General features: G+C 42.2%; 2 protein-coding genes across 2 annotated transcripts; both read left to right on the top strand.

Annotated features, from left to right (window-relative positions):
- The first annotated feature begins 177 nt into the window (after positions 1–177).
- LOC146658899 (uncharacterized) lies at positions 178–3,196 on the top strand. The gene is made up of 9 exons (XM_085421791.1): positions 178–258; positions 394–454; positions 729–1,115; positions 1,211–1,231; positions 1,324–1,374; positions 1,458–1,578; positions 1,918–1,992; positions 2,252–2,330; positions 2,432–3,196. Exons 2-9 carry the CDS (start codon positions 394–396, stop codon positions 2,504–2,506), a joined length of 870 nt encoding a protein of 289 aa, XP_085277917.1. The 5' UTR covers positions 178–258; the 3' UTR covers positions 2,507–3,196.
- A 5,694-nt stretch (positions 3,197–8,890) lies between these two features.
- Positions 8,891–9,577, top strand: LOC146658898 (sialic acid-binding Ig-like lectin 14). Its single transcript, XM_085424170.1, has 2 exons — positions 8,891–9,215; positions 9,300–9,577. The coding sequence occupies exons 1-2, from the start codon at positions 8,891–8,893 to the stop codon at positions 9,575–9,577; spliced, it is 603 nt and encodes a 200-aa protein (XP_085280296.1).
- Positions 9,578–14,255: the final 4,678 nt, after the last annotated feature.

Genomic DNA, 14,255 nt, shown 5'->3' with positions numbered 1-14,255 from the left:
AAAATTTAATGATATAAGAGAAGGAAGAGAGTGTTTCTGATATACAGTATATGTGCTTAAAATTTGAAAGTTGAACATAGTTATTGTGGGGACGGCGTTCACTTTTCTTTCCCAACTTCCTTTTTTTTTTTTTTTTTCTTCAAGTGATCATTAGAGTGCAACGGGAAACAGACCCATGTCATTTCACATCAGTGCAGAGATCTAATACATACTGAGAAAGCACAAAGGAACATCATTTTCTTACACCTCCCTCTCATAGTGAGTATTTACTATGTGCTAAATAGTAGACTATAGGCAATTTGCTGTACAGTATGTTGGCTACATGTGATGGGAATTCTGTAAAACTAAATCGGGATTTTGTCTACTAACCTGTGACTGTCTTGCTTTGGCTAGATGCAGCTGCCAGGCCTTATTGGTTTCATTTCAGTATTGATTCTGGCTTGTAATTCAAAAGGTGAGTGAGATAATAAGCTCATGTGTATGATTTAAATTGGAAATGCACTTTCAGTATGTAGTAAATATGGTACTTGGAGCACTTTATATGCTTCTCATTCACCCATTTACACAGATTCATACACTAATGATGGTGAAGCTGTCATATAATGTGCTTTTCTAATGCTGGCCTTGCTTTTGTAATAAACAATTTGTTCTACAATGTAAATTATAGCTTTAAAATTAGCCTTTGAAAAATAAATGCAATTCCTGACTTGCTTTGTTTTTATTTGCAGATACAAAATGGAAAATAAATGTCAAAAGAAAGATCACAGCACAACCTGGATCAACCGTTACCATACAATGCAACTTTAGCTATCCAAAGGAAATCTCCACTAATAATGTTACAGTTTTTTGGAAAACGTCATCAGTAGATGACCAAAGTAACTGCAGTAATGGGGACAAAGACAGGAAGGCATTTGTTTTTAACCCAAATAATCACTGTGTGCTTGAGAAGTACCGAGGAAAGACTAAGCTCATTGGAGACCCGAACAAGGGCAACTGTTCTCTCCAGATCACCGACATCACAGATATTGAGCAAGCGATCTATGTAAGAATTGATGTGCAGAAAGATAAATACAGTTTCATCAAGGACCCTGTCCGTGTCTCATTTTCCATAAATGGTCAGAATTTAAATCAATTATTTTAAATTTTAAATTTAAACTATGCATTTATCCAAAAAAAAATGAAATTAATACCTTGCTTGTTTCCTCCACAGAGACGGGGGCTTCTAAGCCAGGTATTAACTTCATTTCTGCATTATTTATATTTAAATTGAACGGAGCCTTTTTAAAAAATTTGCCATCATGCTGTGTAATATTTTTTCAACAGGTACCGATTCCTATACGACTCAAGACCTTTTAACCACTGAAACAACAATAAGTAAGTTTAATATTCACACAGTTTGTTGAGTATGTCACCCTCTGTACTTCAGCTTTCTTTACTGAACGTATTATTTTTTGCAGCAAAAGCAAATGAAAACGACACGAGCCATGCAACAATACTGTCTGTAGCCATCCCTGCAGCAGTTCTTGTGGTGATCATTCTTCTTGTTGCTGGGATATTTATTTTTATAAAATACAAGAGGTAACTTTTCCATCATTTGTAAACCGAATGTGTGGCCTACAAGCAGCAAACTTGAATGAGCTTTATTTCCCAGATTGATATACTTGATGTACATAGTTTATCATCTGGATACTTTTCAGGCAAATGTGTGGTATGTAAAGCATTTATGTAATCAAAAGACATTTAAATGTGGAAATTTAACTTTCTGTGAAGCATATGTACAGTACGAGAGAGAAATAATCCAAAGCAGATTATATTCATTTATCATAAACATACCAGAGTGCTTCGAATGTTAACCTTGTTTAAATTTTAGTTATCATGTACAAACAACCGCAATAACAGTAATCATAATTGTCCCAGGTCACGCAGTCTCACCAGGGAGGACTCTGGATACTATGCAAACTTTAGCAGAGCACTATCAAACCCACCCAAAAGGTTTGCATTAATGGAAAAAGTATACCATACATGTGTACCCATCTAAGAAGCTTGACATTTCTTTTATTTTTAATTGAATGTGTCATTATGATGAATCCAAAAGTAATTATTGTAATTTGGTGTTGTACCATTTGATACATTTGTGTTATCAGGATATAATTATGCATTTATTTGTTGCACAGTGACAAAATTCTGATGACCTTTTCCCCAACCTGGCATTTTTAATTTCTTGCTCTCTTTCTCTTTTTGTTCTTTTTAGAGAAGTCAGTTGTGACAGACAAACTAAGAAGCTGCCTGAAGGGAAAGCTATTGATGATCCTGTTTACATCAATGTCAAGGTACAATGCCCACACTGACACAAGTTTTACTGTCCCAAGAAGTTAACAGCAAAGATAAAAATGACTAAAGCCAACTTTTATGTAACCTCTTGTCTCTGCAGGCTCCAACAAATCACTTGGCTACAAACAGCAGTTGTGCAGACAATATATATGCAAATGTGGATTACAGAACTTAGAAGGACAGCTGCATGTCATTAGTGTACGATGCTTTCTACACATGTTCATGTGTTTGCATTACTATGTGCCTCTATACATTTCATGCAGGTCTTAATATTTTTTGTCTTTTTTGAGAGTGTTCACATATGCCCAAAAAACCCCTGACTAGTCGCTGTGGGTTCAACTGAAGGATGAAAGTGTGAAAACACTCTAAATGACCCAAAAAAAAAAAAAAAGCCTGCACAGCATTGCAAAACAATGATAATTCCTTTTTTGCGTACTTGTGATTGCAGACCTTCAGATGGTCAGACAAGAATGTTGTTTCAAAACATGAATTTATGTAAAAATGATATAGCATAAAATCATAAGTGAGATGTCAGTGTTAGAGATGGGGAACAGTAGACACACAGTAACAATAATCTTTCTCCAACCCTAACAACATTACCTTTGTCAGAAAAAGTCTTCTCCTAGCCTTACTTGTGGCATATTGTGTAATTGGAGAATGAAAACCTGTTAGGATTGAAAATTAGGAAGGATTTCATTTTTTTGTCAAATGCTTTGGGGTTTTTTTCTTTTTAAGAAATCTGCCATTGCAATGTTCTTGCCCAGTTTGCCTAATACAGGCAATATATGCTGGTGAGCATAACAATACTGTAACCAATACTGATGACAGTAACTTTGCCAAATAGTCTGTAGCAATAAATAAAAACAGCAACTTTATTAATATACTTGATCTTATGCAGTTTTTTTTTTTTTTGCTTTACATCAGTGTCTTTGACCTTGGTAAATAAACCTGCCAGTGTTACACCACCAAGTAACTAAGGAAATGAAATCAAGCATCAGTTTTGCAACTTTGCGGCAATATCGCTTGAGTGGAGTTCTCTTTTCGTTGGAACTTTGGAACCCATTTTAACTAAACTAGTTAAAATACAGAAGTGAGGGGTGAAAATTACATTCACTTTGGGTACATCCTGTATCATGTCTGCTGAAACTTATTTAAAGGGTTGAAAAAGATGGATGCACTGCAGTTTTAAAGAGAATTAGCGAAAATGTGTAGAGGCTATTTGTAATTTAAACTGAGTGAAACTGTAACTGCTGCTAATACCTTTTGCTTTCTGTTTTAACTTTGATGGGCAATGCTTACTGAGAGGCAGAAGTCCTGGAACGTTGCATTACTTAAGAAGTGTAGTGAAAACTCTGTTATCTACATGCACTGACTATTCAGATAAATTGAAGAATATACAGTCATGATGGAGTGTACATTATTTTAGTATCACTGAAACTATTGGCTGCATACATTTAATTGCATTTAGCAGCGAAATGTAATGTTTGGATGTTCTTGGACTCAAAACCAAGTTCAAGACAAACAACACGTATCCTTGTATCCACTTTCAGCCAGTTCAAGGGGCATTAAAAATGAAGCACTGATTGATGTTCAAATAATTCAAGGTAATCTTGCCACAAGCAGAAGTAAGATCTCATCATTGAAACAAACCCATTCAAGTCCATTCACTGATATTTTCATGTAAACTGACATTGAAAGTAAATACAAGGAGCCTGACAAGATTGTGCTGACGACTCAATGTTCTCGACCTTGGCTGTATCAGTGCCCTGATTACTGGCACTGGCTTATCATCATAGATGGGATTAAGATAAGATAAGACAAGATAAGATAGAACTTTATTAATCCCTCTGGTGGGTTCCGCTGGGAAATTCGATTTCCAAAAAGCACAGCACCGACAGAAGTTACAGTTACAGAATATTATATATATATATATATATATATATATATATATATATATATATATATATATATATATATATATATATATATTAGGGGTGCAACGATATTCGTATCGATATTGAACCGTTCGATACAGTGCTTTCGGTTCGGTACGCATATGTATCGAACAATACAATTTTTTTCAAATTTTTTTTTTCAAATTTTTTTTTTTTTTTTTTTGTGTCCCGTTTGGATCTATAGCCATCAGAATTGTTGTCTTGAGCAGGGCTCTAGAGTGCGACCAATTTGGTCGCAAATGCGACCAAATTTTTCAGTGGTGCGACTAAAAATAAATATTTGGTCGCACAGGTGCGACCAACTGTTCCGGTAACAAAAAAAAAATCTCTGTAACTCTCCGTGTGGTCAACAACAGACACACATTATGCCCCTATCGTGGACTAAACCAATCAGAGATAGTCAGGGGCGGGACCTCTCTGATTGGCCGTGGTCCAGTTGAAAGTGCAGGTGGAAGAGAGAGGTGAGTAGCTTGAATAAAGCGATATCAATTCATTAACGGATTCCACACAAAGACCTAAACACGGAGCGGACCCAACACATCAGAATCAGCTTCGTCTTTCTCGGCTTTCTCACCCGACGGCCTGAACACGGACACGCTGTCGGAGCTTAGCGATTCTTCGGGTCCGCGCTGTGTTTACGTCTTTTTGCGCTGATTCTGAGCTGCAGGTTTTGCCTCTCTCCAACCAAAATTCACCGAGCCTGCAGCAAAAGAAGCAGCAAACTGCGCTTCACATTTGATCAATGTCGTCATGAATTCCCTCTGACTTTTGCTGTTTTGCTTCCACCACGATAAAAATCACACTTCCTGCACAGCTCTCTCTCTCTCTGTACTTCAGGAACAGTTTCCCGTCTCAAATCTGTTTTCTGCATTATTCATTCGCTTATTACCCACCAGTCTAGCGTTGTTTACAGCGCTTTTTCTTTTTTCACTTAAATGACCTCGGACAAGAAAGCCTAATTTCTGCTGTTCAATACTGAAGAAATTTAAATTTCTTAAAATTATGCAAAATTGCAGAATATTTTTAAGGTTATCTGCTATAAAAAGCCAGACCAGGAAAATCTCCTTCATGTTTTCCTGTGTTTTATTCTCAGTTACTTTCACACAAAGGCATCTGCTGTGATTTTCACAATTCTGATGAAGTCTCATGTGTATCAGTACTGATAAATGATCAGAATTATAATATTTCTGACTGTCTGAGGCTAAATTGAATCAAATCAGGACTTTGAGAACCGGAATTGAATGGATTATAGAAATCAGTGATGATACTCAGCCCTAGTGAGCAGCCTAGGCCTGAGAGAAGTGGATGTACTGTAGCTGTGGGTAATAAGAAAAGATGAAAAGAACTATTGATAACTTTTTTGTTAAGTTAAGGCCTGATCTGTCTGAAATTCATAGCCAGTGCTCTGACACGGTGCCATCAATATTTGAATGCTGAAAAAGCACAGTGTATCCAGAAAACACATTATATGCTGCAGTAAATGCACTGCCCAAGTGTCCCCTCTCCCCACGGCCTTTCAGCAGCAGACAGCAGCAAACAGGTCGTCAGAGGAGGCCAAGATGATGATTAAGTTTTTAACATTTTCTACAATATTGACAAAGCACTTTAAGCACAAGTTTGTTAGTTAATAATTTAGAAATTAATATTGTCTGTATGGACTCCCCCCCCCCCCCCCAAAGAAAGTGCACATGTAAAACTGTGGTGTTAAGCAATGCGGTTGAAAAATTTGAGTGCGCCTAACTTTTGTGCCGGTACGCCTAAATTTTTAAAGTTAGGCGTACCGGTGCGCCCATGTCAAAAAGTTAGTCTAGAGCCCTGTTGAGGCCAAGAAAGATGCCAAGAGGATTTATTTTAAGTGGATCATCATATTGGTCCATTTGATTGACCTTTATTATAATTATGAATTTATTTTATTTCCAGTTGCAAACGGGACAGACATGACTGTGGGATAGGACAGGGGGAAAGAATGAAAGAAAGAGGGGGAGAGAAAGAAAGAAAACCAAAGGGGAGAAAAAAAAAAGAACAATACAAAATTTGTAATTGATTTTATCAACTTTCCTTCTGACGATGCTGTCTGTGTTGAGCGCTCAGTGAATCTGCATTTGACTACTCCGCCTAGGCTCGAGAGTGCAGCCTAGGCGGAGTAGTCGAACGCAGATTCACTGAGCACTCAACACAGACAGCATGGTCAGAAGGAAGAGCGCAGGGCAAGCTAGCGAGACAGAAGTGGACCTCCCCACCCTCATTCAGATCTGGCGTTTGGAATTATTTTGGTTTTCATGTGACGTATGACCCTGAAGGTAAGCGAGTCATGGACTAAAGTAAAACAGTATGTTGGATGTGCCATGCAATGCTCAATTACATGGGTGGGAGCTAGTGTGTTAGCGCAGTTAGCTCGTTAACGTGTTGGCCGTCTAGCCCCTCTGTATAGGGTAGCTCGTTAACGGAGATTTGCCGTGTTGTGGCGTTAAGGTTATTTCAACGAGATTAACCTGAAAGCACTAGTGGGAACACAACGAATATGACTGCACATTTACGCCGACATCATCCTAGTGCAAAGACAAAAACAACAAGCATGCATGCTACAAACTTTAGCCGAGTCATTTAGACAGCTGTTAGCACAGGATTCTCCTTATGGAGACCTGATATGTTTAATATGCTGCTGAGAATATAGCCTAGAAGAAGCGGATAGTATAGCTTTTATTTTGGAAAGAGACATTTCTCTGTAATAAACTCTCTTTTCCAAAGATGAGTGATTCCTCAATCAGATACAGGGCTCGCAATATCGCTAGCCCGACGTCCCGGGGCTATCTCTGCCCTGCCTGTCGGGCTATTGTAGGAAGGAAAAATATATGTCAATGCTTTTGCATTCTTTCAGAAATGTAGCTGGGTAATTATGTCATTGGGTGAGCCACTGTCAATATGTGACATATTGAAATCGTGTTTGAATTTGCGCTTGTTTTTTTTTTGCTTTCACTTTGCAATCGCGCGAACTGTGTATAGAGAGCGACAGCACTGATCTGTGAGTGATGATAATTTGTGCACCAATTCCTCTGACATCGTCTTATTAATTGTTAGCTTACTATGCAAACATGACAAGTGAAATCTCCCGCAGCTTAAACATGTGAGAGGTTGATCGCGCAGAGAATCGCTGAGCTTATGTGAGTGCGGCAGGATATATATTTCACTACGATGACCTGGATGATTGAGAACCTTCACAGACAGATATATATTTTAGTTCTGCTGAGCCAAATAAGACAGGTCAGGGTGAAGAAGTGACAGCCAAAGAAAAGCTTACCACAAAACGGAGAAGTTATGACAAATCAGACTATAAGGCAAAAAGAAAGTGCAGCTTTATGGTTTCATGGACAAAAGAATTTCTGTGGCTGCAATATGACGAGCTAAAAAACAACACGCACAAGGGTTAGGGTTAAATTTAAAAACTGTACTTTTGTGTTAAAATATATATTTACAATTTTAATAAATGACAAATTAAAAAGGCATGAACATTTTTTTTTGTATCGAAAAAATATCGAACCGTGACACCAAAGTATCGAACCGAACCGAACCGTGAATTTTGTGTATCGTTGCACCCCTAATATATATATATATATATATATATATATATATATACATATATATATATATATATATATATATATATATATATACACACATACACACACACACATACACACACACATATATAAATACAGAGACAAATATAAATAAAATATACGAAGGGGATAAATAGAATAAATAGGAATAAAAATAAAAATACAAGTGAATTGCACATTTCAAGTATTGAGGTCTATTGCACCATTGACTATTTACAAAAAGTATTGCACAGGCTGTTTTCATGCACTAAACTAAAGAAATGTACAGGTCAATATTATCTTCAAATGTAGAAAAGTTAGTTACATTCATTATTTACACGTTTACTTTATAAACACTAACAAGAAAACTGTGTCCAGAGATAGAGAAACATACTTAATTGGCCATCAATGAAAAATACTTACAATAAAGAACATTCTACATCTTCTATGAGAGGGTTATATTATGTAGAATGTTGACTTAAAAATGTAACACAATGCATACAACAAAGGAAGCTAGGACAAGAAACACTTACTTCCTCTGATTTAAATGTGGTAAATGTATCTTTTCTAGTACCACATTTAGATGTGGTAACATTATAAATGAACAGTTCATTACATCATTATGCAGCTTTTAGTTTTAAAAAGGCCTGCAGTAACATCACATGAGAGCCTTTTTTTAAACAACACATGTTTGTATACACATCTTTGTAATTTGTCACATGGTATTTTTCATGAAACTGTAGCTTTTGTGCACTCCTGGGTCTCAGTGTTCTCTGAAATGTTCATTTGCTTGCAAAAAGACTAACCAAAATGTAACAAGTGCTTTTTTATGCTTTTTAACTATTTTATTTTCAGGTCCTCATCAGTGATGGAACTAAAGTTGTGCCTTTCATTTCTGATGTTTTTTGGTGAGTGTCTAACTTTAATGTGGTGGAACCGCACACTACCTTCTACATAACACAACATAATAGTATAATTCAATGCTATCTTTTTTATTAGTGATTCATGATGTCCAGTCAGCCAAAAGCCAAAAGTGTGGTTATTCCCTGCACCTATAATTACCCCAGACCTAGCTCCAAAAAGATCATAAACAGCTGGTTAGGATTCTGCAAGAAACGGAACAAGGTTGTGGCAACCTCTATCCAAAAACGGAAACTGCCTGTGGAGTACAAAAAACGAACTCAATTTCTGGGAAAACTGAGAACACGGAACTGCACGATGCTACTGGATAGTGTCCGGAGCACTGATGTTGGACCTTTTTACTTCAGGATTGAAATGCCACAATACAAAAGCTTTTCCTACACACAAAACGCTGTATCCATTGATGTTATACGTAAGTAAGTTATCGATTTATAAAGAAAATGCAAATTTTAAAATGATTTTTTTATAATAGTGGTGTCATATTACAACTCTGCAGGCAACCCCCCACCACCAACTCTGTCTGTGGAGGTGAATGATCAGGCATATGCTACCTGCTCTGTTTTTCACTCCTGCCCATCTATTCCTCCTCAATTCTCCTGGAGTCACACTGGAGTCATCAAAAGCCAGTGGAAGAAAGTGAATGCATGGAACTGGCAAACAGTGTCAACTCTGACCTTTCCGCCTTTAGCCACCGATTTCAACAAGCCTTTAAACTGCACAGTGCGACACAGAGGGGCGAAGGAGGCACAAAGCTCCATTATTCTTCTAATATGAGCCCAGTGCATGATCGAAGTATAACTTCTTACTCTACACAATAAATTAATTCAAGGTTTTAATTTAGCATTTGAGGTATATAGCGTCTTTAAACTACTTAAAGTGAATCTTAAAACAGATAGCTTTGCTATTTGTGAAGCCCGAAGGGGTTTTGTGATTGTTTGGTTTAAGTGGATGTCAAAGAGTGTGTCTGCACTAAAAACACATGTTTTAGTGTTATCTACGGTGAATGATAAGTGATCAACAGCTTCTCCTTCTTAAAGTTGTATTTCTCCAAATGTTTACGTTAAAATACAGTTTAAAAAATTGATACATATATATTCTTAAATAATATTCTTAGAAAGAGATGTTGTTATGTGACAATGTGAAAATAATAAGGTAGTTATGAAACATATTTTGCAATTCAGAAACTTTGCGTCCACAAGAGTACTGTCAGGGACTTGAAAGAGAGCATATTTTGCCATAATCTGTAAAGATCTGTATAGAAATACAAAATTAATTAATTTTTTTCATGTATGATTTAAAGTAAATCAAATGAAAGCAAAATGGCATCAGTATGAATGCCTTGGATCTGACAGTCACGGTCCTGGGTCGGTGACCAAGTGTTTTATGTATTGTTATTTTATGATTTAGTGTTTAGTGTTGTTTTTGTTCTGTGCCAGTTTGTTTCCTGCTTTACTTTGACAGTCTGTGCCCTACGTTAGCGTTTCTAGTTTGGTGTCTCCCTGTCCTGTTGATGTCAGCTGCGTCTTCCAGGTGTTTTCCCTTTGCCCTGCTTTCCTCTTGTATTCAATGTCTGTGTCTGCTCCTGCTTGTCGTCACATCGTATCCTCATTCTGACCAGTTTAGTTCAGTTTCATGCCCTCATCGTTCTGTTCCATTTCCTAATTTAAGCCTGCAATAAAGCAGTCGGTTTTTTAGCTTAAATTCCACCTCCACGAGTCTGCATTTTGGGTCCTTTTTCCTGCCTGCCCGCACACAGCCATGACACAGACCTGTTTCATCCATCCATCCATCCATCCATCCATCCATCCATCCATCCATTCGCTTTCACTAAACCTAAAATAGTCAGAAATGCCAAACACAGTTGTTGAGGTCTCCCAGCACCTTTCTCAGATTTCGAATCTGTCCCAGAGTTTTAGATGACTTGATTATGGACATTTATTACAAATCCATCTGAGTTTTCTGACCTTCCCCTCTGGTTCTGGGTAGTTATTAGGGGTGCAATGATACTCGTATCGATATTGAACCGTTCGATACTGTGCTTTCGGTTCGGTACGCATATGTATCAAACAATACAAAATCTTTAATTTATTTTATCAACTTTTCTTCTGACGATGCTGTCTGTGTTGAGCGCTCAGTGGATCTGCGCTCGACAGTGCAGCCTAGGCGGTGTAGTCGAACGCAGATTCACTGAGCGCAGGGCAAGCTAGCCAGACAGAAGTTAAGCTCTCGTTGCAACATGGCAAATTGAACCTCCCCCACCCTAATTCAGATCTGGTGTTTGGAACTATTTTGGTTTTCATGTGACGTATGACCCTGAAGGTAAGCGCGTCATGGACTAAAGCAAAATAGTATGTTGGATGTGCCATGCAATGCTCAATTACATGGTGGGAACTAGTGCGTTAGCGCAGTTAGCTCGTTAACGTGTTGGCCGTCCAGCCCCACGCACGGGGCGATCCGCGGTAGCTCGTTAACAGAGATTTGCCGTGTTGTGGGGTTAAGGTCATTTCAACGAGATTAACGCTGACAGCACTAGTGGGAACACAACGAATATGACTGCACATTTACACCGACATCATCCTAGTGCAAAGACAAGTGGATGTCACGGTCCGCTGTGACAGACCGTGCGGTGGTGTGTATGGTGGACCCAGGTGCGAACACAGGTGAGCAGGCGGGAGTGAACTTTAAACAAAAGCGAGCCTTTATTGTGGCTGATGACAAGGTATACAAATACAGCAGGGATAGCGTGGCTAAACGGAAACCTAAACTGGGAATAACTAAGGTAAAGCTATGACTAAGAATACAATAGACCGGGCATGGAAACATAGAGGGTGGAAACACAGACGACGCGACACAGACTGCATGAAACACAGAGACTAAAAACACATGAGGGATGATCAGGGGAAGTGGATGCACACGGGGAACACAGGTGACACTGATAATCATAACAAGACACGGCAGGAGTGAACGTAACACTGATGGGAGATGGGCAAAGTAAAACAGGAAGTACACAGAGGTTCAAACAGGAGGGGAGAGAGCACGGGGAGAACGCAGACATAACGGGCTGGGGAAAACATAGAATAAAACACAAAGAGGGACGAGGGCTCATAAATACACAGAGGGGCACACAGGGGGTGAGAGTCACGAAGGGAAAACACATAAGGAACAACGTAACAGATCAACCCAGGAAGCATGGCCTAAATAAAGAACAAAATACAAAAATACATGAAAACTAAGAATACTGGGCCCACATGGCCCAGGACCATGACATCACCCCCCCCTAAAGGGCTGGCTCCCGACAGCCCAAACCCGAGAAACAAAACTAAAACAGAAAACAACCCACCCAGGGCGGGAGGCGGGGGACCAGGACGGAGGGACCAGAACGGGAAACAAAACAAACAACAGAAAACACAGGAGCACATGACCGTAGTCCAAATAAGGTTCCGGGGGCCGACCCAGAGCCCACAGGCACAAGAGTTCACGGGTCACACGGTCGGGGGGCCGACCAGGCGGGTGGCACAGGTGGCAGAGCAGGTCCGGAGGCCGGCCGCGCGGAAGGCAATGGCGGCGGCGACGAAGGAGACGGCTCTCCAGTGTCAGGCGTGCTGGCCATGGCCCGGTGGGCACAGGACCAGACGAAGCACAGGCTGAGGCTGGGCCAGACGAGGACGAAGACGCTGAGGCTGGGCCAGACGAGGACGAAGACTCTGAGGCTGGGCCAGACGAGGACGAAGACTCTGAGGCTGGGCCAGACGAGGACGAAGACTCTGAGGCTGGGCCAGACGAGGCACAGGCCGGAGCTGCAGCAGACGAGGCACAGGCCGGAGCTGCAGCAGACGAGGCACAGGCCGGAGCTGCAGCAGACGAAGCACAGGCCGGAGCTGGACCGGGAGGAGCAGAAGCCAAAGCTGGACCAGGCGTAGCAGAAGCAGAGGCTGGACCAGGCGTAGCAGAAGGTGGCTGGATGGGCTCCTCGGGCCCTCCAGCTGATGTGGCATGGTGCTGGACGTGCTCCTCGGGCCCTCCAGCTGACGAGGCGTGAGGCTGGACGGGCCCCTCGGACCCTCCAGCGGAGACGGGAGGCTGAACGGGCCCCTCGGACCCCCCAGCTGACGAGGTAGATGGCGGCGTGGGAGCCGCGGAGTCCTGGATGAGCTCATCCGAGCTCCCAGCAGGAGCTGATGCAGAGCCAGAGAGATTTGGGACCCCTGGCTGAATGTTAAGCTGACCAGCGGACCGTACTGCTATCGGGGACTGGGCTACTGGAGCTACTGGGGCCTGCGCTACTGGCGGCACTGGAGCTACTGGGGCCTGCGCTACTGGCGGCACTGGAGCTACTGGGGCCTGCGCTACTGGCGGCACTGGAGCTACTGGGGCCTGCGCTACAGGCGGCACTGGAGCTACTGGGGCCTGAACTGAAAGTGGCACTGGGGACACAGGAAACTGAACTGAGGGTGGCTGCGAGGGAGCTAACTGAGCTGTGAAGGGCTGCGAGGGAGCTGACTGAGCTGGCCTGGGAGGAGAAACACGAGCAGGAAAAGGAGCAGGCTCAGAAAAAACAGTCCGAGAAATGGCAGGCTCAGGGTCGACAAAAATAGCTCTATCAAAAACGAACCCGCCGTCCACTTCATGTTGTGTAGTTTTAGCATTGTCCGGTTTATGGCGGCGGGCGCGCCGCCTCCTTCGAGCAGAGGAAGCTGGCGCGATGTGCGCTGATGGCGCCAACACAGAGGGTGACGTAGTGGTGAGTTCCCCGTCGTCCGCCCCCATCCTTGCCAGAAATGAGACAGGCGAAAAATAGCCTAAGCGGATCGGAGACGGCGAGCGGCTGGTAGGCTGTGCAGCAGGTGAGAGGTCCTCCTCCGGGATGAGCCAGGGTTTCCACCGGAGCTCGTCCTCCCGATAAGCCCGTAACACCTGCTGCCGCTCTTCCTCGCCAAAGTCTATGGCTTCCGTTGTCTCCGTGCGCCACGCCGTGCGGCCAGACCGCGGTGAAGACGCGGAAGCCGGCGGGGTGCGGGCGGAAGGTGTGTCTGTGGCGAGCCTCACCGTTCCAACTCTGACCGCTACTGGCTCATGAGACAGCGGGGAAACGGCGCAACGGCACGGCTCTGGTGAAGGTGCACGCCCACCGGGCCGCTGCTCCTGCGGACGGAGTTGGAGGGTGGAGACGAGAAAGTCGCTGACGAGGGGGTGCAGCGTCTCCCATAACCAGGGGAACACAGATACGCACACCCCTACTTGGCGGGCGAACTCCTCTCGTTCCTCCTCACTGGAACAGTGCAGCCACTTGTCGCATAGAGACTCCACTGTCCGGATGATCCCCCTCCTCTGTGTCGCTGGGTCCGACATGGTCGCGTCGTACTGTCACGGTCCGCTGTGACAGACCGTGCGGTGGTGTGTATGGTGGACCCAGGTGCGAACACAGGTGAGCAGGCGGGAGTGAACTTTAAAC

The sequence above is a fragment of the Rhamphochromis longiceps genome, linkage group LG11, assembly GCF_057381845.1.
Source record: "Rhamphochromis longiceps isolate RC_006_pf linkage group LG11, R_longiceps_female_GT1.1, whole genome shotgun sequence".
NCBI lineage: Eukaryota > Metazoa > Chordata > Actinopteri > Cichliformes > Cichlidae > Rhamphochromis > Rhamphochromis longiceps.
Note: the sequence above shows the minus strand (reverse complement) of the source record. Positions and strands in the feature narration are given on the sequence as shown.